Raw genomic sequence first — 24,413 nt, forward strand, 5'->3', positions numbered from 1 at the left:
GGAGGGGGGGGAGGCCGAGAAGGTAGAACATCAGATACTGTACAACTACAGCATCCCTATAGGACATGGGTGGTGAATTATGGTTATTTGGAAAAGGGGAGGGCCTCACTTGTTCTGCAGGTCAAATATCCTCTGGCACTCCTCCTTGTAGCGTTCCTGGTGTTCGGCTACAGAGAAGCGGGACCCGCGGGCAAACTTGCTCATGGGCCCCTCGCCAGAGCGCGCCTGCTCTGTGGACATGGTCCTCACCACATCAATCACCTCCCAACGAGACAGCTTCTTTATCTGAAACACACACAGAAACACAGGTTTAAGAGATTGATCTAGCCTTCATACTTAGGTTGGTGGATGAAATTAGGGAATTAATACATTCATATAATATGGCGGCAGGTAGCCTCGAAGTTAGGTTGCTGGTTTGAAATCTGTTGCTGTGCCCTTGAGCAAGGCACTTAACTCTAATTGCTCCAGGGGCACTGTACAATGGTGACCCTGGCCGTGACCACAACCCCTGCGAGTGTCTCAGGGGGAGTTGGGATATGCAAAAAAACGCATTTCCATTACACACTTGTGTGTAACAGGACAAATATCATATCAAATCTTATTTGTCACATGCACCGAATACAACAGGTGTAGACCTTACCGTGAAATGCTTAATTACAAGCCCTTAACCAACAAAATATGAGCAACTCCCAAATTATTATTATTATTATGTTATTACTGTGTTATTACTACATGATTACCTCTTCCTCTGGAACACCAAACTTGCGCAGCAGCTGCTTGGCGTTTTTTAGTGATAGTCTTCTCAGATCAGCGTCTGTCCCTGTCACAGTCTTCTTAGCGGGTTGTGGCTCCCGGTCGTCCTGGGCCTAAACATGACAAATAACAAAATAACCTTTAGCTTTAGTAATAATCACCAAACAACCGTTGAATGGTTCGTTGAATGGTTAGAACAGAAAATATTTTTGTCAGAAAGGCTGTGAACGCATTAATGGAATTAGGGGCCCCTGATCTGGCAGAAGTGTTTCAGAGCAATGGGAGTAAGAGCGAGGGGAAGTACCTTTTGTTGAGTGGGCTTGTTGGGCACTTTGACGTAAGAGAATCCCTCACCACAGCCTGTGGGGTCGGCCACCCCCATGACCTCCAGCAGACACTTCCCCTTCATGGCAGCGATGAAGGCTCGCGTCGTGTTCCAAGGGGCTGTGCGGACCTAAGGTGGACCACAAAGAATACTGGTGAAATCATGGATCATCATTTTTTCCAACATCAATGGAGCATCAAAATCCATGTTTCATGAAAAGGAAGCAGTAGAGCTGAACCTCATCATCAATCTTCATCTGGAAGTCTTCCTCATTTTCTTCCTCTGGGGCGAAGAAGGACTTTTCACCATATCCAGCATCCTGGAGGAGAGAGAGAAGTTATGGTATAGTTCACACAGCGCCGTAAAGATAATTGGTATCACAGCTGGTACCTATACAAAGAGCCTGTCAGTCTTACCTTCAGTCTCTGCTCTGCCACCAGCATGCTGTAGTAGGCACAGCACTGCTCTGGAGACACCATGGCCCTGATCTCCTCCTCAGTAGGCAGCCTGAAGTCAGGCTTCAGCACCCACCAGTTAGAGTCCATCCCTGGGGACAGGGACAGGGCAAATGAGCTTCAATCATATTACAAGTATTACCCACGTTCTCTTTAGTCCACCTTTACTGCCCAACTTACAGCTTTGTAAAATTCATGGATGCATTTTGCATGGCCAATTCCCCCTCTCCAAAGACCTTATAACCTTTGGATATTTTTGACTAGAAAGCTTCCCTGCTGCATCAAATGTACCGTCATTTCATTCAACTGAAGCATCTTTTAGGCTTAAAAGCGGAGGTGTTGCAGGAGCAGAACAGCAGATATTAGCAAAGGACCCTGCAAACCTATGGGTCCTTATTGATGCTTTCCTCAGACCACACCTTACCTCCACAGTAAACTCCATAGCCATAATATGCTGACCTCTCTCTTTCCTGGCGCCTGTCTGTCAAAGTAAGGCACACCATCTCTGAGCTCACACAGCTAAACACTCTCTCTTACACCTCAACACTTCCCTGAGATCACACGGGAGTAGAAACGTTAACATGAAATCAGGATTGATGGACAGTTGTGAGTAACAACGTTCACGAGGCATATTGACCTTTCTGCATTACTTATTCATCTTTGTGAGGGCAAACAATGAAGGACAGTGTGTCATTCTGTACTATTGACAAACATGAGGCTATACGGTTGTATTGGCTCATGGCAGGGTTTGCTGTTTCTACCTGTACGCTTAAAGTCAGCACAGAGTTTGAGGCGTTTGCGGATGCTGCTTTCTGAATGTGAGGGGAAAGCTTTCTTTATGTCCTCCATGCGGATTCTCCTAGGACGATCTTTACTCTTCCAGAACAACCGATAGATAAACACCTGCACAGAAGAGCGGAGGAGACATGAGTGTAGGCAAGCATGCATTCTGTAAGTGTGCTTTCTCTAGTATGTGGGACGTTCCATGAAATGAGTCCCTTTTGCGTCCCTTTGATATTTGAAGTAGAAATTGTGCACCAATATTGGATTTTAAAAGCCTGTTATATTAAATGAAGTGCCCTTTAATATAAACAGCATGGAAAATTCAAAATACAGCATGGAAAATCCTAAATTCAGCATTTTGAAGTCCCTCTGTGCACCCTCTGTGCTAAAGTGCCAAAATTCAGCTTTTTGACGTCCCTCTGAGCACCCTCTGTGACTAGGAACATTTTAACCCACTTAACCCCAACATTTCACCATCATTGTAAAGTCCTAATTATGTTTTTGCTTTCACAAAGTCATTTCAGATTATTATTTATTTAATGTTATTAGCGATACATTTTAAGGTTAAAAGAAAATCTGGCCCTCATTTTCAGGTCAACACTGTTATGTGAACTGAACTCTAATTTAATATGGTGAAACTATTCATTTTAAAATATTTTGTTCAAAATAAACATTGAACATTTAATAGTCAAATCATAGTTTAAAGCAGGTAAGCTGTTTCTACTCCATTTTCTGGTGTTTTGTGGTAGAAAACTGAGTGGGTCGAGCATAACACGTCAACCCTGTTACCATTAGATAGAAATGTTGCATTATTTTGTCCCTCCCTGTTGCAAACAACAAGATTCCATTCCCCCTGTCACAACATTTATGGTGATTTAAGATGAAATCGTCAACCCTGTTACGGTCAACCCCGTTACTTTATTTGGCACTTAATAGGCACTTACTATAGTATTGTTTTTATTTAACCTCTTGAGATGGGAAAACATGTTTTTTATTAAGTTGAACATGTGCTCGTCATGACATAATGTTAACATTTGGTAAAATAAACCTATTGTTTGTTTGTTTACCTAAAGGGACTTATTTTGTGGAACAACTCATTTGACAATGTGTGTGTGGACTTGCAGATGTCATAATGCGTGTGTGTGTGTATCGTAAGGTATACCTGCAGGAAGTCTCTGATATGGGTGTTGGCTCGTTTGGAGTTGGGTCCAGGGACCTCATAGAGGGGACACTGCTGGCCGACCACAAAGATGTCCACCAGCTCTCTAATGAAGTAGCCCTGCCGTGTACGCAGCACCAGGAAATCTGTCTCTGGCATCTTGTGGAGGTAGATGGGGGCACGGAAAAGGTTGTTCTCAAAAGCCTAAAAGAAAGACAGACACAGATTTGCAATTAGGTCTCTAAATGTTCTCTTTCTATGCATCAGGCTATTCACATTCACAGTAAATTATTTTTCAAACGTCAATGAATTGTCATGCGACTGACTGTAATGACTGTGGTACTGACCGGCAGCAGCTGTCCGGGGTGCAGGGAGCCCAGGAAAGGTGAGGTGTGGCAGTACACCGTCTCTCCGTACTTACAGTCTGGAGCTCCAGGGTCCTTCCCTGGTTTCTGAGGGAAAACAGCCATGTTTCAAGTTTATTAGATTTAAAAATGCATTTTTTTTCACATGTTCACAAAACACAACTCATATCAATAGAGGAAGGAAAAGAACCACTGAGGTGGTTCAGCTTTTAGTAAATGCTAAACAAAGTTGATACAAGGGAACTGGTCATTGAAAGAATACTGCAGTAACTCACTCTCTTGTAGTAGTTCTTGATCTTGGTTGCCATGCCAACTTGCATGATGAGCGGAGGGTATTCCTCGCTGTACTCTGCCAGAATCAGGTCTCCGTCTTTCCCCGTCAGATCCTGAGCTGTCCGCATGAAGAACATGTCACCTCCACCGGAAGCCTGGCGCTCCTGCTCTCGCATCTACGGGCACAGAAAGGGATATTTAACACAAATCACACAAACAAGGTTATCAACACAGACAGAAAGACAGACGCATTCTTGACGACCTGTGTCAAGACGGAGAGAAAGATGGAGGTGAATGAGGTGAGTGCTGGGGTCTCACCTTGGCCTTCTTCTTGATCTGTTTGAGTAGGGGCTGTGCTGCATGGGGTCCTGGCTGGGACAATGTCCCGAATGAGTACTTCTTCAGAGAGGGCCGGTGGAACCCACGCAGCTTCATGGGTCCCATGTGAGTAGGGAAGAACGGCTGCCTCAGCTCCACTGCAGGGATGGAGTGCTGGAGAGAAGGATAGACAAGGAAATGTTACATACACTACCAGTCAAAAGTTTGGACACTCATTCAAGGGTTTTTCTTTATTAGTACTATTTTTTACTTTGTAGAATTTAGTGAAGATATCAAAACACATATGGAATCATGTAGTAACCAAAAAAGTGTTAATCAAATCAAAATATATTTAATAGTTTAAATAGCCACCCTTTGCCTTGATGACAGCTTTGTACACTCTTGGCATTCTCTCAAACAGCTTCATTAGGTAGTCACCTGGAATGCATTTCAATTAACAGGTGTGCCTTCTTAAAAGTTAATTTGTGGAATTTCTTTCCTTCTTAATGCGTTTGAGCCAATCAGTTGTGTTGTGACAAGGTAGGGGGGGATACAGAAGATAGCTTTATTTGGTAAAAGACCAAGTCCATATTATGGCAAGAACAGCTCAAATAAGCAAAGAGAAACGACAGTCCATCATTACTTTAAGACATGAAGGTCAGTCAATTCGGAACATTTCAACTTTGAAAGTTTCTTCAAGTGCAGTTGCAAAAACCATCAAGCGCTATGATGAAACTGGCTCTCATGAGGACTGCCACAGGAATGGAAGACCCAGAGTTACCTCTGCTGCAGAGGATAAGTTCATTAGAGTTATCAGCCTCAGAAATTGCAGACCAAATAAATGCTTCACTGAGTTCAAGTCACAGACACATCTCAACATCAACTGTTCAGAGGGGACTGTGTGAATCAGGCCTTCATGGTCGAATTGCTGCAAAGAAACCACTATTAAAGGACACCAATAAGAAGAAGACACCTGCTTGGGCCAAGAAACACGAGCATTGGACATTAGACCGGTGGAAATTTGTATGGAAGTATAAAAAATTTAAAAAATGTTGGGGCCTTACTGCTATTAGCCCATTCAAACACATTGAATAACAGATTCACTACATGCAACAACAGATACAGTGAGGGAAAAAAGTATTTGATCCCCTGCTGATTTTGTACATTTGCCCACTGACAAAGACATGATCAGTCTATAATTTAAGCTATATGGACTTATTTTAAGAAGGTCATACCAAGGATCATTTTGCTATTTAATTTTGAAATGTAACACCCCTTGAAGTATATTTAAAAAATAGAACAAATTATTCGGCCTTACTGCTATTAGCCTATACAACCGCACAGAATAACAGATTCACTACATGGAACAACACTAAAATGGAACAACATCTAAAAAGTTTGTTCTGAAGTGTCTGTTCTATATCTGAGAGATACTGTATATCTCTCTCTTTTTTGTACATGTACTTAACCCCTTAGTTTTGGCACTAAACAGTCTCCATATATACTTCCATAAATTTTTTCAACTGGTACTGGGGGACCTTCAGATGAGTCTTGTGTAGGCCAAACCGTTCGTGACGTCTCATGGTCTGATAAACACCGCTCTAGCGCTGTTACCTTTCACCGCAGATGCGGAAGTGCGACATAAGCGCAATAGGATTGAGACGCATCCAATGCAAATATTTTTATTATTATGCTAATTAGATTTCCGCAGGGGCGTGGACATCAACCTTAGGGGGTTAAAGCTACAATATGTACCTTTTTGGGCGACTCGACCAAATTCACATAGAAATGTGAGTTATAGATTTCTCATTCTCATTTAAAGCTAGGGCGGCAGGTAGCTTAGTGGGTAAGAGCGTTGTGCCAGTAACCGAAAGGTCGCTGGTTCTAATCCCTGAGCCGACTAGGTGAAAAATCTGTCGATGTGCCCTTAAGCAAGGCACTTAACCCTAATTGCTGATGTAAGTCGCTCTGGATAAGAGCGTCTGCTAAATGACTAAAATGTAAATGTAAAAGCGGTAGATCTGTTCTATGTGGGATATTTCTATGCTTCCCGTTCCTAAGTTTAGTTTTTGCGTCTTTTACTTTCGGTTTTGTACACCAGCTTCAAACAGAATTTTTGGTTATGGAAAATATATTTCACAGCGGTTTAGATGGTACAATGATTCTCTACACATTGACTGCTTGTTTTGTCACAAACTATTAGAATTTTAGCAACCAGGAAATGGCAGAGCAATGTCTGCATAGTGCATCTTTAACATTATCCTCTTTAACTGCTAATCAACCTGTATAGGAACAGAGCTCACAGGAGAGAATCTAGTGCCCACCTGAATGATGTTGCCACCGAAGGTGCCCCTCAGGCCTTGCTGCTTAGGGTAATAGAACTCATCATTGGACAGGTTCCATGGGTCCTTCACCTCAGGCTGGGACATGTTCTGTAGGCAGCAGACAAAACCGAGATGGAGTTACAACAGGTTAGTTCAGGGACTGCAGTCCCTGTTGAATGGCAAATCTATGTTATGTTCCCTGGTCCAGTCCTGTAGTACCTGTTGAGGCTCATCCTTTATGACCCCAGTCTTCCCCAACAGGATGCGACTCTTCTTCAGTGCTGACTCCTTCTTGTTCTCCTTAGACGGGGAGTGGGACATATGCTCAGACTCCTTCTCATCTGGGATTTCTGCAAGAGGCCAAGTTTAGAGATTAGTGGATAGATCAAAGCATTCAATAGGTTACAGAGACCATCAAGATATTTCATAACTTGTTGAAACTGACTGAAAAACAGTGTACACACAGTTCACTAAGAAAGGGGCAGTACCTAAAATTATGTTCTCATCGTTGGGGTCTAGGGTGAGGACAGGGGGTGAGAGCATCCGATCCATGGCCTGGTCATCCCAGATGATGTTGTCCTCCCAGCGCCCATACACCAGTTCCTCATTGTCAATGGGGAAGATGGAGAACCAAGGGGCATCGTCTTCATGAGAGGCTGTGGAAAGCAATAGGAAAACAGCAGTGATAGATTTACTCTCTCTCTTTAGTGCAGTGGTCTCCAACCTTTTCTAGCATGAGAGCTACTTGTCACAAGCTACTCATTGTTTTCTAGCTTTCAAATAGGCACATTATTATCTTCTCCTCTCCCCTGCAACTCTTCCCCTGGTTAAATAATGGTTCATAAAAAACTAAAGGGGCCCCTACAAAATGTGTTTTATATTTTCCCAAATGATGTTCTCAGTTAGATTGCTCCTGGTTTTAGAATCGTTTTGTTTTTCACTCTCAAAATTACAATTGTTAAAAGAGAAACAATTGAATTGAATGTTCTGAGTCCATATCAATGTTTAAATCACATCAAAATACCTTTTTCTTTAGGTCTTGAAGAATTATTGTTTTTGGTGTGTAATTCCCCTTTAATTGTACATCTGGCCCTTTAATTCCACATCTAGCGAGTGAGGAATGTGCCATGTAATGTGCCAGTCTAGCGATGGTTCTGTAGCCTATTGCTGCTGCTCATTTTATGGCAAAGTTTGCAACTAAGAAATAATATACTGAACGAAAATATAAAACGCAACATGCAACAATTTCAAAGATTTTGTTGTCTCACTCCTCTTCAAATGGCTGTGCGAAGATGCTGGATATTGGCGGGAACTGGAACACGCTGTCGTACATGTCGGTCCAGAGCATCCCAAACATGCTCAATGGGTGACATGTCTGGTGAGTATGCAGGCCATGGAAGAACAGGGACATTTTCAGCTTCCAGGAATTGTGTACAGATCCTTGCGACATGGAGCCATGCATTATCATGCTGAAACATGAGGTGATGGTGGAGGATGAATGGCATGACAATAGGCCTCAGGATCGCATGACGGTATCTCTGTGCGTTCAAATTGCAATCGATAAAATGCAATTGTGTTCGTTGTCCGTAGCTTATGCCTGCCCATACCATAACCCCACCGGCACCATGGGGTACTCTGTTCACAATGTTGACATCAGCAAACTGCTCGCCCAAATAATGCCATACACGTGGTCTGCGGTTGTGAGGCCGGTTGGACGTACTGCCAAATTCTCTAAAACGACGTTGGAGGCGGCTTATGGTAGAGAAATTAACATTACATTCTCTGGCAACAGATCTGGTGGACATTCCTGCAGTCAGTATGCCAATTGCACGCTCCCTCAAAACTTCAGACATCTGTGGCATTGTGTTGTGTGACACAACTGCACATCTTAGTGGCCTTTTATTGTCCCCAGCACAAGGTGCATCTGTGTAATTAATGATCATGCTGTTTAATCCGCTTCTTGAAATGCAACACCTGTCAGGTGGATAGATTATCTTGGCAAATAATAAAGTATCACTCACAGGGATGTAAACAAATTTGTACACAACATTTTAGAGAAATAAGCTTTTTGTGCGAATGGAACATTTCTGGGATCTTTTATTTCAGCTCATGAAACATGGGTCCAACACTTTACATGTTGCGTTTATATATTTTTTCAGTATATATACAAATTACAGTGCATTCGGAAAGTATTCAAACCCCTTTACTTTTTCCACATTTTGTTATGTTACAGCCTTATTCTAAAATGGATTAAATTGTTTTTTTCCCCCCTCATCAATCTACACATAATACCCCATAATGACAAAGCAAGAAGAGGTTTTCAGAAATGTATGCACATTTCTAAAATAAAATAAAAACTGAAATATCACATTTACATAAGTTTTCAGACCCTTTACTCAGTACTTTGTTGATGCACCTTTGGCAGCGATTACAGCCTTGAGTCTTCTTGGGTATGACGCTACAAGCTTGGCACGCTTGTATTTGGGGGGCTTCTCCCATTCTTCTCTGCAGATCCTCTCAAGCTCTGTCAGGTTGGATGGGGAGCGTCGCTGCACAGCTATTTTTAGGTCTCTACAGAGATGTTAGATCGGGTTCAAGTCCGGGCTCTGGCTGAGCCACTCAAGGACATTCAGAGGCTTGTCCTGAAGCCACTCCTGCGTTGTCTTGGCTATGTGCTAAGGGTCGTTGTCCTGATGGAAGGTAAACCTTCGCCCCAGTCTGAGGTCCTGAGCGCCCTGGATCAGGTTTTCATCAAGGATCGCTCTATACTTTGCTCCGTTCATCTTTCCCTCAACCCTGACTAGTCTCCCAGTCCCTGCCGCAGAAAAACATCCCCACAGCATGATACTGCCACCACCATGCTTCACCGTAGGGATGGTGCCAGGTTTCCTCCAGACGTGACGCTTGGCATTCAGGCCAAAGAGTTCAGTCTTGGTTTCATCAGACCAGAGAATCTTGTTTCTCATGGTCTGAGAGTCCTTTAAGTGCCTTTTGGCAAACTCAAAGCGGGCTGTCATGTGCCTTTTACTGAGGAGTGGCTTCCCTCTGGCCACTCAAACTTCTTCCATTTAAGAATGATGGAGGCCACTGTTCTTGGAGACCTTCAATGCTGCAGAATAATTTTGGAACCCTTTCCCAGAAACCTTCCCTCGACACAATCCTGTCTCGGAGCTCTACGGACAATTCCTTCGACCTCATGGCTTAGTTTTTGCTCTGACATGCACTGTCAAATGTGGGACCTTATTTAAACAGGTGTGTGCCTTTCCAAATAATGTCCAATCAATTGAATTTACCACAGGTGACTCCAATCAAGTTGTAGAAACATCTTAAGGATTATCAATGAAAACAGGATGCATCTGAGCTCAATTTCGAGTCTCATAGCAAAGGGTCTGAATACTTATGTAAATAAGGTATTTCAGTTTTTTATTTTTAATACATTTGCATACATTTCTAAAAATCTGTTTTCGCTTTGTCATTATGGGATATTCTGTGTAGATTGATGAGGGAAAAAATGAATTTAATCAATTTTAGAATAAGGCTGTAACGTGACAAAATGTGGAAAAAGTCAAGGGATCTGAATGCACTGTATATACTTACTCATGATAATATACTTCTTCCAGGTAAGCCTACTTTGCAGTTAACATTTAATTGAGAAGGTTTTGGGGAAAGTATTTCTGTCAACCCATAAGACGGTTAACACATCAACTGGCTACACACGGAGTGATAGACAAACGTGCGTACCACACACACAGACAGGGACAATATTGCTGGAAATTAATTAGCAGATATTGTGTTAGGTTTGTCTTTTTAAGCCAATAAAGGCTAACCACGAGTTCAGGCCTTGGGATAATATCAATGTCACGTTGATTAGATAGTTGCTGGGAGCTTGCGGTGTCTGATACTTTGTGAGATTTGTTTATGACAGTTTGCGGTGGAACACGTGAAAATTGCATGTACTATCAGAATTGTTTGGCGAGCTACTCATAGGTGGGCTGCGAGCTACTGGTAGCTCGAGATCGACCTGTTGGAGAACCCTGCTTTAGTGGTACTTTTAAAATGTCAATTAACGGAGATAAGTAGGAATATGTTGTAATATCACATTATTCATCATTCTAAAAGTCAATTACACTCTACAACAGATGCCAGGTAAAATAGCCTCATAGTACCATGATGGTCGTGGTGGTGTTTGTCCCTCTTGGAGCCAGAGCCGATGGAGGGGGCTTTGGGCATGGGTGGAGGAGTGGGGGGCACCAGCTGAGAGTTACTCCTACTCAGACCTGTAGAGTGTAGATAGACATCATGAATACCTAGGTAACCCAAAGCAGACAAATACACAACAATTATAACAGTTTATATTTGCCACTTTTGTCCTAAATCCCCTGGACATTTGGGGTTTATGCTTTGGTGATAGGATTTCAATGAGGTAGGAATCGCCATTATGCAGGTCAGTCTGTGTTAATTGTTACTGGAGCAGGTGGGTCTCTTACCCTGCTGTGCGTTGTAGGCATTGGCGTTACGGGTCATGCTGGAAGGCAGCCACCCTGCCAGACTGGCCCGCTGGGTCTTAGTGCCCTTGTGTTTCACATCCTCTCCATTCCAGATGATGTCGTCCTCCCACTGAAGCTGGGTGACCATCAGAAAGAGCTCGTTCTCCAGGGCCTGTTCGTCCTTTTCGTCACCACTGCCCTCCTAGACAGAAAAATACACAGAAACACACACAAAAAACATAATAAGTCTTTAAAACATGTTGTCTGTTCTCTTCTAAATCATTTTTATTATTTATAAAAAAAATTTGGGATCAGCTTTAATATTGCAGCTTCCATCAATGTAATTGTCTGCATCATTTCCAAACCCCATATATTTTTTGGGATATATATATATATATATATATATATATATATATATATATATATATATATATATATATATAGATAGAGGTCTGTAATATTTATCATAGGTACACTTCAACTGTGAGAGATGGAATCTAAAACAAAAATCCAGAAAATCACATTGTATGATTTTTAAGTAATTAATTTGCATTTTATTGCATGACATAAGTATTTGATACATCAGAAAAGCAGAACTTAATATTTGATACAGAAACCTTTGTTTGCAATTACAGAGATCATACGTTTCCTGTAGGTCTTGACCAGGTTTGCACACACTGCAGCAGGGATTTTGGCCCACTCCTCCATACAGATCTTCTCCAGATCCTTTAGGTTTCGGGGCTGTCGCTGGGCAATACGGACTTTCAGCTCCCTCCAAAGATGTTCTATTGGATTCAGGTCTGGAGACTGGCTAGGCCACTCCAGGACCTTGAGATGCTTCTTACGGAGCCACTCCTTAGTTGCCCTGGCTGTGTGTTTCGGGTCGTTGTCATGCTGGAAGACCCAGCCACGACCCATCTTCAATGCTCTTACTGAGGGAAGGAGGTTGTTGGCCAAGATCTCGCGATACATGGCCCCATCCATCCTCCCCTCAGTACGGTGCAGTCGTCCTGTCCCCTTTGCAGAAAAGCATCCCCAAAGAATGATGTTTCCACCTCCATGCTTCACGGTTGGGATGGTGTTCTTGGGGTTGTACTCATCTTTCTTCTTCCTCCAAACACGGCGAGTGGAGTTTAGACCAAAAAGCTCTATTTTTGTCTCATCAGACCACATGACCTTCTCCCATTCCTCCACTGGATCATCCAGATGGTCATTGGCAAACTTCAGATGGGCCTGGACATGCGCTGGCTTGAGCAGGGGGACCTTGCGTGCGCTGCAGGATTTTAATCCATGAAGGCGTAGTGTGTTACTAATGGTTTTCTTTGAGACTGTGGTCCCAGCTCTCTTCAGGTCATTGACCAGGTCCTGCCGTGTAGTTCTAGGCTGATCCCTCACCTTCCTCATGATCATTGATGCCCCACGAGGTGAGATCTTGCATGGAGCCCCAGACCGAGGGTGATTGACCGTCATCTTGAACTTCTTCCATTTTCTAATAATTGCGCCAACAGTTGTTGCCTTCTCACCAAGCTGCTTGCCTATTGTCCTGTAGCCCATCCCAGCCTTGTGCAGGTCTACAATTTTATCCCTGATGTCCTTACACAGCTCTCTGGTCTTGGCCATTGTGGAGAGGTTGGAGTCTGTTTGATTGAGTGTGTGGACAGGTGTCTTTTATACAGGTAACGAGTTCAAACAGGTGCAGTTAATACAGGTAATGAGTGGAGAACAGGAGGGCTTCTTAAAGAAAAACTAACAGGTCTGTGAGAGCCGGAATTCTTACTGGTTGGTAGGTGATCAAATACTTATGTCATGCAATAAAATGCAAATTAATTACTTAAAAATCATACAATGTGATTTTCTGGTCTCTCACAGCTGAAGTGTACCTATGATAAAAAATTACAGACCTCTACATGCTTTGTAAGTAGGAAAACCTGCAAAATCGGCAGTGTATCAAATACTTGTTCTCCCCACTGTATATATATACATACAGTGGGGAAGAAAAGTATTTAGTCAGCCACCAATTGTGCAAGTTCTCCCACTTAAAAAGATGAGAGAGGCCTGTAACTTCTTCTTTAAGAGGCTCCTCTGTCCTCCACTCGTTACCTGTATTAATGGCACCTGTTTGAACTTGTTATCAGTATAAAAGACACCTGTCCACAACCTCAAACAGTCACACTCCAAACTCCACTATGGCCAAGACCAAAGAGCTGTCAAAGGACACCAGAAACAAAATTGTAGACCTGCACCAGGCTAGGAAGACTGAATCTGCAATAGGTAAGCAGCTTGGTTTGAAGAAATCAACTGTGGGAGCAATTATTAGGAAATGGAAGACATACAAGACCACTGATAATCTCCGTCGATCTGGGGCTCCACGCAAGATCTTACCCCGTGGGGTCAAAATGATCACAAGAACGGTGAGCAAAAATCCCAGAACCACACGGGGGGACCTCGTGAATGACCTGCAGAGAGCTGGGACCAAAGTAACAATGCCTACCATCAGTAACACACTACGCCGCCAGGCACTCAAATCCTGCAGTGCCAGACGTGTCCCCCTGCTTAAGCCAGTACATGTCCAGGCCTGTCTGAAGTTTGCTAGAGTGCATTTGGATGATCCAGAAGAGGATTGGGAGAATGTCATATGGTCAGATGAAACCAAAATATAACTTTTTGGTAAAAACTCAAAGAATGCTGAGTTGCATCCAAAGAACACCATACCTACTGTGAAGCATGGGGGTGGAAAAATCATGCTTTGGGGCTGTTTTTCTGCAAAGGGACCAGGACGACTGATCCGTGTAAAGGAAAGAATGAATGGGGCCATGTATCGTGAGATTCTGAGTGAAAACCTCCTTCCATCAGCAAGGGCATTGAAGATGAAACGTGGCTGGGTCTTTCAACATGACAATGATCCCAAACACACCGCCCGGGCAACGAAGGAGTGGCTTCGTAAGAAGCATTTCAAGGTCCTGGAGTGGCCTAGCCAGTCTCCAGATCTCAACCCCATAGAAAATCTTTGGAGGGAGTTGAAAGTCCGTGTTGCCCAGCGACAGCCCCAAAACATCACTGCTCTAGAGGAGATCTGCATGGAGGAATGGGCCAAAATACCAGCAAGTGTGTGAAAACCTTGTGAAGACTTACAGAAAACGTTTGACCTGTGTCATTGCCAACAAAGGGTATATAACAAAGTATTGAGAAACTTTTGTTATTGACCAAATACTTATTTTCCACCATAATTTGCAAATAAATTCATTAAAAATCCTACAATGTGATTTTCTGGATTTTCATTTTGTCTGTCATAGTTGACGTGTACCTATGATGAAAATTACAGGCCTCTCTCATCTTTTTAAGTGGGAGAACTTGCACAATTGGTGGCTGACTAAATACTTTTTTTCCCCACTGTATATCTTTCTAACTGTGCTCTTTCACAAAAGCTCTCAACCTATATACTTATTATGGACACAGTATGCTTTACATTAGTTATCTTGTTGTTATTAGTTGTTGTTATTAGTCCCATCCTTCAACTCCATTCAACACCACCCATCTACCGCTTAACACCATCCATATTGGATTTCTATTTGCCATATATTTTTCAACTGTACTGTGATGTTTTACAAAAGTTCTGAACCCTTCTATTCTCATTGTTTCTACAGATTGTAAATTGAAAGTAAACATTTTTGCTAAAAGTATTATTATATTATTGATCGATTGACTATGACTTTTCAGATCACCCAGTAGTGCTATCTGCAGGGTTAGCTCCAGATAAATATTGCAATCCTTTAGCCATTCCTGGACCAAAAACAAGCTACAAATGGACAGAACCAAAACAAATGATCTAATGATTATGTCTCTTCGCAGCAAAATCTGCAGAGCTGGGAAGATTGTATCCCCCATATAAATAACATTCTATTGGTAGCAACATTTTTATATAATAATTTAAATAGAAAAATTCTACGTTTTGAAATCGGGGTCATTTTGCGTATCAGTTCATAAACACTATGCCATGGAATCAGTACGTCAAAAATCTCTTCCCAACTATTTTGCAATCTATATGGGATGGCTGTCAATCCTTTGGTCCTTAAATGAAACTGGTATACATTTTTTATGTATCAGAATTTTCTTTAACCAATTATGTTCTTTAATGCAAGGCCGACAGACAAGTTCCTTACTTTTCCCCCTTCCATTTTTGCGGTAATGCTGCAATTATTTGGTTGTAATTTTGTTTTCCTACCTATGATATCATTTACGAAGATTATACCTTTTGTAAACATTTTTTCAAAAAATAATGCTTTTTAATCAATTTGTATATTTGAGTTTAACCACAATATTTGTTGCATTATTTGTTCTGTCGTTTCTGGAGGATTAAATTGAAATTGCAACCAGCTTTCTATGGCTTGTTTTAGAAATAGTGATATATGGGAGATGCTTTCCTTTTCAAATAACTGAAAGTGAGAGGTTGTAATCTGAATAAAGGGAAAAAGGCCATTCTTGAACATAGGGTGAGACAATCTTACTAATTTGCTAGAGAACCAGTTCGGATTTAAGTATAACATTTGTATGACTGAAGCTTTTAGTGATAGGTCTAATGCTTTAATATTTAAGAATTTCTGTCCTCCGAATTCATATTATATAAATATATATAAATGTATATATTATATAAATAGGCCCGTTTAATTTTGTCTGGCTTGCCGTTCCAAATAAAATTGAATCTTTTTTTCTCATATAATTTTTAAAACTGTTCGCTAGGCATAGGCAAGACCATAAGCAAATAGGTAAATTGGGATAATACTAAAGAGTTCATCAGGGTGATTGTTCCACAAATTGACAGGTATTTACCTTTCCATGTTAGCAAGATCTTATCTATTTTTGCTAACTTTCTATTAAAATGTATTGGAGTGAGATCATTTATTTTATTTGGGATATGTATTCCGAGCATATCCACATCACCATCAGACCATTTTATTGGTAAACTACATGGTCATGTAATTTTATTTTATTTTTTAGTGATCCAATATGTAATATAGTACATTTATCATAATTTGGTTGTAATCCAGAGAGGTTAGAAAATGTATCTAGATCCTCTATGAGGCTGTGGAGGGAGGTAGCTTAGTGGGTAAGAGCGTTGTGCCAGTAACCGAAAGGTCGCTGGTTCTAATCCCCGAGCCGACTAGGTGAAAAATCTGTCGATGTGCCCTTAAGCAAGGCACTTAACCCTAATTGCTCCTGTAAGTCGCTCTGGATAAGAGCGTCTGCTAAATGACTAAAATGTAAAAATGTAAAATGTAAGTTGTGGATTTAAAAGTAAACATGAATCATCAGTGTACAATGACACCTTTGTTTTTAAGCCCTGGATTTCTAATCCCTTGATATTATTGTTGGATCTGATTTTAATAGCTAATATTTCGATGGCCATAATAAATAGATATGCCGAGAGTGGACAACCTTGTTTCACTCCTCTTGACAGTTTAAAACGTTCAGAGAAATAGCCATTATTTACTATTTTACACCTAGGGTTACTATACATGATTTTAACCCATTTTATAAGAGATTCTCCAAAATTGAAATGCACCAGGCATTTATATATAAACCCCAGTCGTACTTCAAATGCCTTTTCAAAGTCTGCTATGAATAGCAGGCCTGGTTTATATATTTTACATTAGTTATTGTTATTTTTAGTCCCATCCTTCAGCTCCACTCCATCTCTGAACACCATCCAGTTTTGATAACCATTTGCCATATACTTTTCAACTGTACTGTGATGTTTCACAAAAGTTCTGAACCTTACTATTCTCATAGTTTCTACAGATTGTAAATGAAAGATAAATATATTTGCTTAGAGTATTATTACATTATTGATCGATTGACTATGACTTTTTAAAATCACCCAGCACTGCTATTTGTAGAGTTAGCTCCAGGCAATTGTTGCAATTCATCAGCCATTCCTGAACCTGCGACCAAAAACAAGCTACATATGGAAAGCACCAAAACAAATGATGTAATGATTCTGTCTCTTCGCAGCAAAATCTGCTCTCTTCTAACTTAGAGTTGTAGATAGAAAATGGGTGATTGATTCTTAAAAGGGGCAATCTGCAGTTGCTACATCCATTTTTGGACTTATAAATGAATGATATGCACCAATTGATTCTTGAAGAATATAACTTCTAAATGCCTCATTAGCTTAGTTCAACAGTCGTACTCCACCAGAACCCAACATATACGATTGTTTTACTCCAATGTTTGTAAACAGAGTAATGTGCTTGTAAACAAACACTGTATAGCCTCACAACATGGTTAAAACTATCAAGAGTGGTTACATTTCTCCAGCCCCATCCCTCAGCTTTTTACCAAAACAGTGGTGGGAGGGCGCTTTGTTATTGTTTCAACTGCTGAATGCTCCTTTAAGGAACCCCATGATCTAATCCTATGGGTATGGGTATGGGTTGCTAACCTCTTTGGGAAGTTGTAAAGGTGGTGGTGGTTCTGGCCTCTCCCGTTTCTCCTGCTCATCGTCCTCCTTCTCCTTCAGTTTGAAGCCGTAGTAGAAGCCACTGCCATCGTCAGGGACCCCCATCATGTCGTACCAGAGCTGGGCCGGACCGTAGCGCCACTCTGCCACCTTGGGCCTGGACTCTGCCACCTTGTCCCCGTCTCCAGAGGTCTGGGAGAACTTGGACTCTATTGGGGCCATCATGGTGATCTGGGGGGAGCAAAGAGGGACCAGGAATTAATTATTGAAGATTATCTTTTAGAGTAATCACTTTTGTCCATTTCCTTTTCTAAGGAGAAAGATCCCATAAATAATTATATTGACACTGAATCATATTACTTAACCTAGTAAGCTCTCATAAATTAGCTGTGAAAAACTGTACCGGTAAATAACCACACAGTTTCACAGGGATTTCAAACAAGTTTTCACAGTTCTACACATCTTTGACTAAGACCATGGTTGTTGCACACTGACCTCGTCGTCAGACAGGCACTGTTCTGGGGGTGGAGGTGGGGCGTACTCATAATCCCAGCCAGACTTCTTCTCTGGTCCCTGCTGCTCCATGGGCTCAGCGCCCTCTGGTGGGGGTGTCCCTGGCTGAGGGTCGCGGTGCTTCCTCTTCCTCTTCCTCCGTGCGCTCCGCCACACCGACGGCATGTTCTTCCCAGGGCCAAACAGTCGAAGGAACCGCAGCACCTGGAGGGGTTCAGAGGAGTGGATAGGTATTCATTTTGAAAGGTATTAATCATCCAATCACAACTCTCTGTTATGTGGTGTACTATATAGTGTTACCAAAAAGGACAGCTCACCCTTCCAGGCCTGAACTCTGGGAAGAGCTGTGTGACGCCAGGCAGGGCTTTGGCAGCATCCTTCTGCATGATGCCAGCCAGGGGCAGGCTGAGGCAGGCTGGAGGACCCCCAGACCCAGGGCCTGTAGAGGGCCGGTCTGTCTCCGACTCAGAGTCTGAGGAACTGCTGAAGTCCACTTTGTCTACCAGAGAGGAAGGAGCGATGATGGAGGGCAAGATGATCCCGTCTCCTTCATCCCCGACTGTGGACAAACACAATAGCATACACTGGGGTTAGAGCCCCTTTGATGAGTGTTAACTTACTAGCCTGTATTTTTTACATTAAATACATCAATATCCATGTTTACTTTTTAACAGATTATGAAGAATTATACTTGTACAGGAGAAGTACAAAGTATCTTTTCACCGGCACTGGATTGATCAAAGACAAAATAAATTACAGTTGACCGCCACCCTTTGGCCCTTCCTTATCCGATCCTTACCACTTGCAGCCGTGGGAGAGGAGTCGTCTTTCTTGCCACCAGGCGTGGGGAGACTTGGAGGAGGTGGAGGGGGCATAAGCTTGGCATCAATATCCTCACAATCTGCATCATAGTCATCCTCATCATCTGAGACAGAGAGACAGAGAGAGAGAGAGAGTGTCCAGTTACCGGCTGTGCAAAGTCTCTGATGACGAGGGTGGAAATGAAATAAGCTTAATTGATCTGTTCTGGTAAACTAGGATACAAGCACTCCTAGAGGTCTGTGTATAGTATATACATACGTAAGAGCAGGTGTTCTTAATGTTTTGTATATGCAGTGTATGTGAATAGTTGCATGGGTATTACTGCACCTGTCCTCCTGGTAGGCTGCAGGCTGCCCATGGCCTGACGATACTTCTTAGTCTCATCTTCAGCCACCTCGTTGATGTCAGAATAATCAACTGCATCTGCATCGTTCTTCACCCAGCCTGCATAAGAAACAGGACATGAAACCGTCACTCATTTATCACAGCATTTACAGACATACAACTTACAAACACAACTAAGGAGCATATTGACTGTTCATGTTGAGCCAGTTACATGACAGTTCCCAGCCACGGAACTACCCTAGCCCAGTTTTGACCTAAGTGGAACTCCGGTCTGGTCTTGCAACATATACCCACCTTGCAAGTTATTTGCCACCCCGTGCCTGAGCCCGTTTGGCGACACTTTTCACATGTAGATCCGTAATCGGTAGACGGTTCTGATTAGGAGGTTGTCGTTTGCATTGCCGAGCAGTGCCCAAGAAATAATGAAATCCTATTTCTAGACGCCACCTCCCTCTTCCAAATCAAAACCAAACATGGATTCCATGTTGTGCTCTCACTTTGCGGGCACACCTGTCTGTGTTTCACAGCTGCTTGTCCTAGCTAATCAGCCTCGCAATATGGGCACCATGCTGCCGCAGACAGGAAGTAGAATGGAGCATGTGCGCACAAGCATTGACATCCTTGTTTGGTTTTGATTATGGAAGGAGGTTGGTAGCATCTAACACTTTGATTTTATTATTTCCTGGACCTGCTTGGCGATGCAAGCGATGACGTTTCAATCAGAACCGTTTACCGATTATGGATACCTTCCAACACGGCACACATGCTGCTAAAAGAGATAGTAATTTGCTGCGTACCTAACTTGAACGCTTCTCCAATGTAATGCCCTAAGACAGAAGGTTACTGTTAAAATAACTGTACTTACTGTTATTACCTGTAATCCTGTACACAGTGCCTTCAGAAAATATTCAGACTCCTAGACTTTTTCCACATTTTGTTGTGTAAAAATGAAAGTCAATAAGTATTCAAATCCTTTGTTATGCCAAGCCTAAGGTTCAGGAGTAAGAAATGTGCTTAACAAGTAATATAATAGGTTGCATGGACTCACTCTGTGTGCAATAATAGTGTTTAACATGATTTTTGAATGACATTGAATATCCCATTTGGGCATGGTGAAGTTATTAATTACACTTTTGATGGTGTATCAATACACCCAGTCACTACAAAGATACAGGCGTACTTCCTAACTCAGTTGCCGGAGAGGATGGAAACCACTCAGGGATTTCACCATGAGGCCAATGGTGACTTTAAAACAGTTACAGATTTGAATGGCTGTGATAGGAGAAAACTAAGGATGGATCAACAACATTGTAGTTACTCCATAATACTAACCTAATTGACAGAGTGAAAAGAAGGAAGCCTGTACAACAAGGAACTAAAGTAATACTGCAAAAAATGTGGCAAAGCAATTAACACTGTATTCAGGACAAAAAGTTATGTTCGAGGCAAATCCAACACAACACATTACTGAGTACCACTCTCCATATTTCCAAGCATAGTGGTGGCTGCATCATGTTATGGGTATGCTTGTTATCGTTAAGGATTGGATAAAATAGAAATGGAACGGAATCCTAGAGGAAAACCTGGTTCAGTCTGCTTTCCACCAGACACTGGGAGATTAATTCACCTTTCAGCAGGACAATAACCTAAAACAGAAGGCCAAATCTACACTGCAGTTGCTTACAAAGAAGACAGTGAGTGGCCGAGGTACAGTTTTGACTTAAAAGTACTTAAAAATCTATGGCAAGATCTGAAAATGTTTATCCAGCAATGATCAACAACCAATGACAGAGCTTGAAGAATTCTGGAAATAATAAATGGGCAAATGTTGCACAATCCAGGTGTGGAAAGCGCTTAAGAGAGACTTACACAGAAAGGCTCACAGTTGTAATTGCTGCCAAAGTTGGTTCTACAAAGTATTGACTCAGGGGTGTAAATACTTATGTAAATTAGATATTTATGTATTTAATTTTCAATAAATTAGCAACATTTCTAAAAACAGGTTTTCACTTTGTCATTATGGGGTATTGTGTGTAGATGGTGAGAGAGAGAAAAATCAATGTAATCCTTTTTGAATTCAGGCTGTAACACAACAGAATGTGGAATAAGTCAAGGGGTATGATTACTTTCTGAAGGCACTGTACATGACAGTGAGCTCTGTAGGGCTAGGAACTACCCCACCCACAGCCTTACTCCATGCCCTTCCTCTTACCCTCTGCGTCTGTGCCACCTGTGTCTCTGTCCTCGTCAGGATCATCTTCCTCACTAGCAGTGATCTCTGTGATGAGGTTGCCCAGTCCCAGGGAGCCCAGGCCAGCCAGGTGCTTTTTGGATTCCTGGGGTGTGGAGGGAAATACCATTGTCAAACAACCACAGCATTTGATATGCCAAAGTGTATTGGAATATACCAGGTGTTTATAAAGACTGTTTATAAAAGTAACATTGCACCAAAGACAGTGGACAAGTGATCAACATACTGTATCTCTCAGATATAGGACAGACACTTCAGAACAAACTTCCTTCAGATATTTTGATCGGGTGTCCACATACTTTTGTATATATAGTGTAAACCTATAATCAGCAAATTGACATCTCAGTCCTGTTGTTAGGCACACTTTGCGCAGGGATGGGGAACTCAGTCGGGGTCTCAACTTACTGTTGAGCGTTAGAATAGAAGAATACACAAGGTGCAATTTAAAAATTTGGTTGTGCATCAGCAGTTTCTCTTTTTATGTCAGTCACTGACAGTCACTTAATTAGCCCATGTCGTACATTTCTTTTTAGATTGGTAAGTTAGTCTAGCCATCTATCTAAACTTATAGTAATCATGGTCGAATTACCGACCGGGGGGCCCTCATTGATTTTGTTTTCACAATCAGATATCATATTAACATGGCATAAGTCAGGGCAAAATCCACTGTAGGCAAAATGTGTAGAATTGCAGGAAATTCAATGTAAAACTGCACATTTTTCTCTCCGCCCCATGGCAAATTGAGTAGAATTGCATGAAATGTACAGTGGGGGAAAAAAAGTATTTAGTCAGCCACCAATTGTGCAAGTTCTCCCACTTAAAAAGATGAGAGAGGCCTGTAATTTTCATCATAGGTACACGTCAACTATGACAGACAAAATGAGGAAAGAAAATCCTGAAAATCACATTGTAGGATTTTTTATGAATTGATTTGCAAATTATGGTGGAAAATAAGTATTTGGTCAATAACAAAAGTTTCTCAATACTTTGTTATATACCCTTTGTTGGCAATGACACAGGTCAAAAGTTTTCTGTAAGTCTTCACAAGGTTTTCACACACTGTTGCTGGTATTTTGGCCCATTCCTCTATGCAGATCTCCTCTAGAGCAGTGATGTTTTGGGGCTGTCGCTGGGCAACACGGACTTTCAACTCCCTCCAAAGATTTTCTATGGGGTTGAGATCTGGAGACTGGCTAGGCCACTCCAGGACCTTGAAATGCTTCTTACGAAGCCACTCCTTCGTTGCCCGGGTTGTATGTTTGGGATCATTGTCATGCTGAAAGACCCAGCCACGTTTCATCTTCAATGCCCTTGCTGATGGAAGGAGGTTTTCACTCAAAATCTCACGATACATGGCCCCATTCATTCTTTCCTTTACACGGATCAGTCGTCCTGGTCCCTTTGCAGAAAAACAGCCCCAAAGCATGATTTTTCCACCCCCATGCTTCACAGTAGGTATGGTGTTCTTTGGATGCAACTCAGCATTCTTTGTCCTCCAAACACAACGAGTTGAGTTTTTACCAAAAAGTTATATTTTGGTTTCATCTGACCATATGACATTCTCCCAATCCTCTTCTGGATCATCCAAATGCACTCTAGCAAACTTCAGACGGGCCTGGACATGTACTGGCTTAAGCAGGGGGACACGTCTGGCACTGCAGGATTTGAGTCCCTGGCGGCGTAGTGTGTTACTGATGGTAGGCTTTGTTACTTTGGTCCCAGCTCTCTGCAGGTCATTCAGTAGGTCCCCCCGTGTGGTTCTGGGATTTTTGCTCATCGTTCTTGTGATCATTTTGACCCCACGGGGTGAGATCTTGCGTGGAGCCCCAGATCGAGGGAGATTATCAGTGGTCTTGTATGTCTTCCATTTCCTAATAACTGCTCCCACAGTTGATTTCTTCAAACCAACCTGCTTACCTATTGCAGATTCAGTCTTCCCAGCCTGGTGCAGGTCTACAATTTTGTTTCTGGTGTCCTTTGACAGCTCTTTGGTCTTGGCCATAGTGGAGTTTGGAGTGTGACTGTTTGAGGTTGTGGACAGGTGTCTTTTATACTGATAACAAGTTCAAACAGGTGCCATTAATACAGGTAACGAGTGGAGGACAGAGGAGCCTCTTAAAGAAGAAGTTACAGGTCTGTGAGAGCCAGAAATCTTACTTGTTTGTAGGTGACCAAATACTTATTTTCCACCATAATTTGCAAATAAATTCATTAAAAATCCTACAATGTGATTTTCTGGATTTTTTTCCCTCAATTTGTCTGTCATAGTTGACGTGTACCTATGATGAAAATTACAGGCCTCTCTCATCTTTTTAAGTGGGAGAACTTGCACAATTGGTGGCTGACTAAATACTTTTTTTCCCCACTGTACATTGTGTTGTTTAAGTGTTCCCTTTATTTTTTTTAGCAGTGTATTATTGGGTAGCAGAACGACTTTTGCTTCCCTAAAGGCCTGAGGGCACACACTTTCTAGTAGCTTAAATTGAAGATGTGGCAAATAGGAGAGGCAATATCGTCCGCTATTATCCTCAGTAATTTTCCATCCAGATTGTCAGACCCCGGTGGCTTGTCATTGTTGATAGACAACAATACTTTTTTCACCTCTTCCACACTGACTTTACATAATTCAAAAGTACAAACCTTGTATTTCATAATTTGGTCAGATATACTTGAATGTGTAGTGTCAGCATTTGTTGCTGGCATGTCATACCTAAGTTTGCTTATCTTGCCAATGAAAAAGTCATTAAAGTAGTTGGCAATTTCAGTGAGTTTTGTGATGAATG

General features: G+C 41.9%; 1 protein-coding gene across 6 annotated transcripts in view; it reads right to left on the reverse strand.

Annotated features, from left to right (window-relative positions):
• The window catches only part of LOC121580001 (transcription initiation factor TFIID subunit 1-like), a 51,321-nt gene that overhangs the window by 14,507 nt on the left and 12,401 nt on the right, over nt 1-24,413 (reverse strand). For 3 of the 6 annotated variants that reach the window (XM_045224321.1, XM_045224317.1, XM_045224320.1), the window contains exons 3-24: nt 21,592-21,715; nt 19,362-19,478; nt 19,012-19,137; nt 18,530-18,771; nt 18,195-18,416; nt 17,682-17,930; nt 11,243-11,444; nt 10,922-11,062; nt 7,244-7,411; nt 6,975-7,105; nt 6,756-6,863; nt 4,432-4,605; nt 4,116-4,289; nt 3,823-3,927; nt 3,479-3,679; nt 2,295-2,436; nt 1,958-2,014; nt 1,495-1,625; nt 1,317-1,397; nt 1,058-1,207; nt 741-866; nt 110-285 (exon numbers count right to left, since the gene is read on the reverse strand). In XM_045224321.1, the coding sequence (XP_045080256.1) occupies nt 110-285; nt 741-866; nt 1,058-1,207; nt 1,317-1,397; nt 1,495-1,625; nt 1,958-2,014; nt 2,295-2,436; nt 3,479-3,679; nt 3,823-3,927; nt 4,116-4,289; nt 4,432-4,605; nt 6,756-6,863; nt 6,975-7,105; nt 7,244-7,411; nt 10,922-11,062; nt 11,243-11,444; nt 17,682-17,930; nt 18,195-18,416; nt 18,530-18,771; nt 19,012-19,137; nt 19,362-19,478; nt 21,592-21,715 (3,347 nt within the window). The remainder of the gene's footprint in view (nt 1-109; nt 286-740; nt 867-1,057; nt 1,208-1,316; nt 1,398-1,494; nt 1,626-1,957; nt 2,015-2,294; nt 2,437-3,478; nt 3,680-3,822; nt 3,928-4,115; nt 4,290-4,431; nt 4,606-6,755; nt 6,864-6,974; nt 7,106-7,243; nt 7,412-10,921; nt 11,063-11,242; nt 11,445-17,681; nt 17,931-18,194; nt 18,417-18,529; nt 18,772-19,011; nt 19,138-19,361; nt 19,479-21,591; nt 21,716-24,413) is intronic. The other 3 variants (XM_045224322.1, XM_045224319.1, XM_045224318.1) reach the window with 2 other exon arrangements.

The sequence above is a fragment of the Coregonus clupeaformis genome, chromosome 13, assembly GCF_020615455.1.
Source record: "Coregonus clupeaformis isolate EN_2021a chromosome 13, ASM2061545v1, whole genome shotgun sequence".
Taxonomy (NCBI): domain Eukaryota; kingdom Metazoa; phylum Chordata; class Actinopteri; order Salmoniformes; family Salmonidae; genus Coregonus; species Coregonus clupeaformis.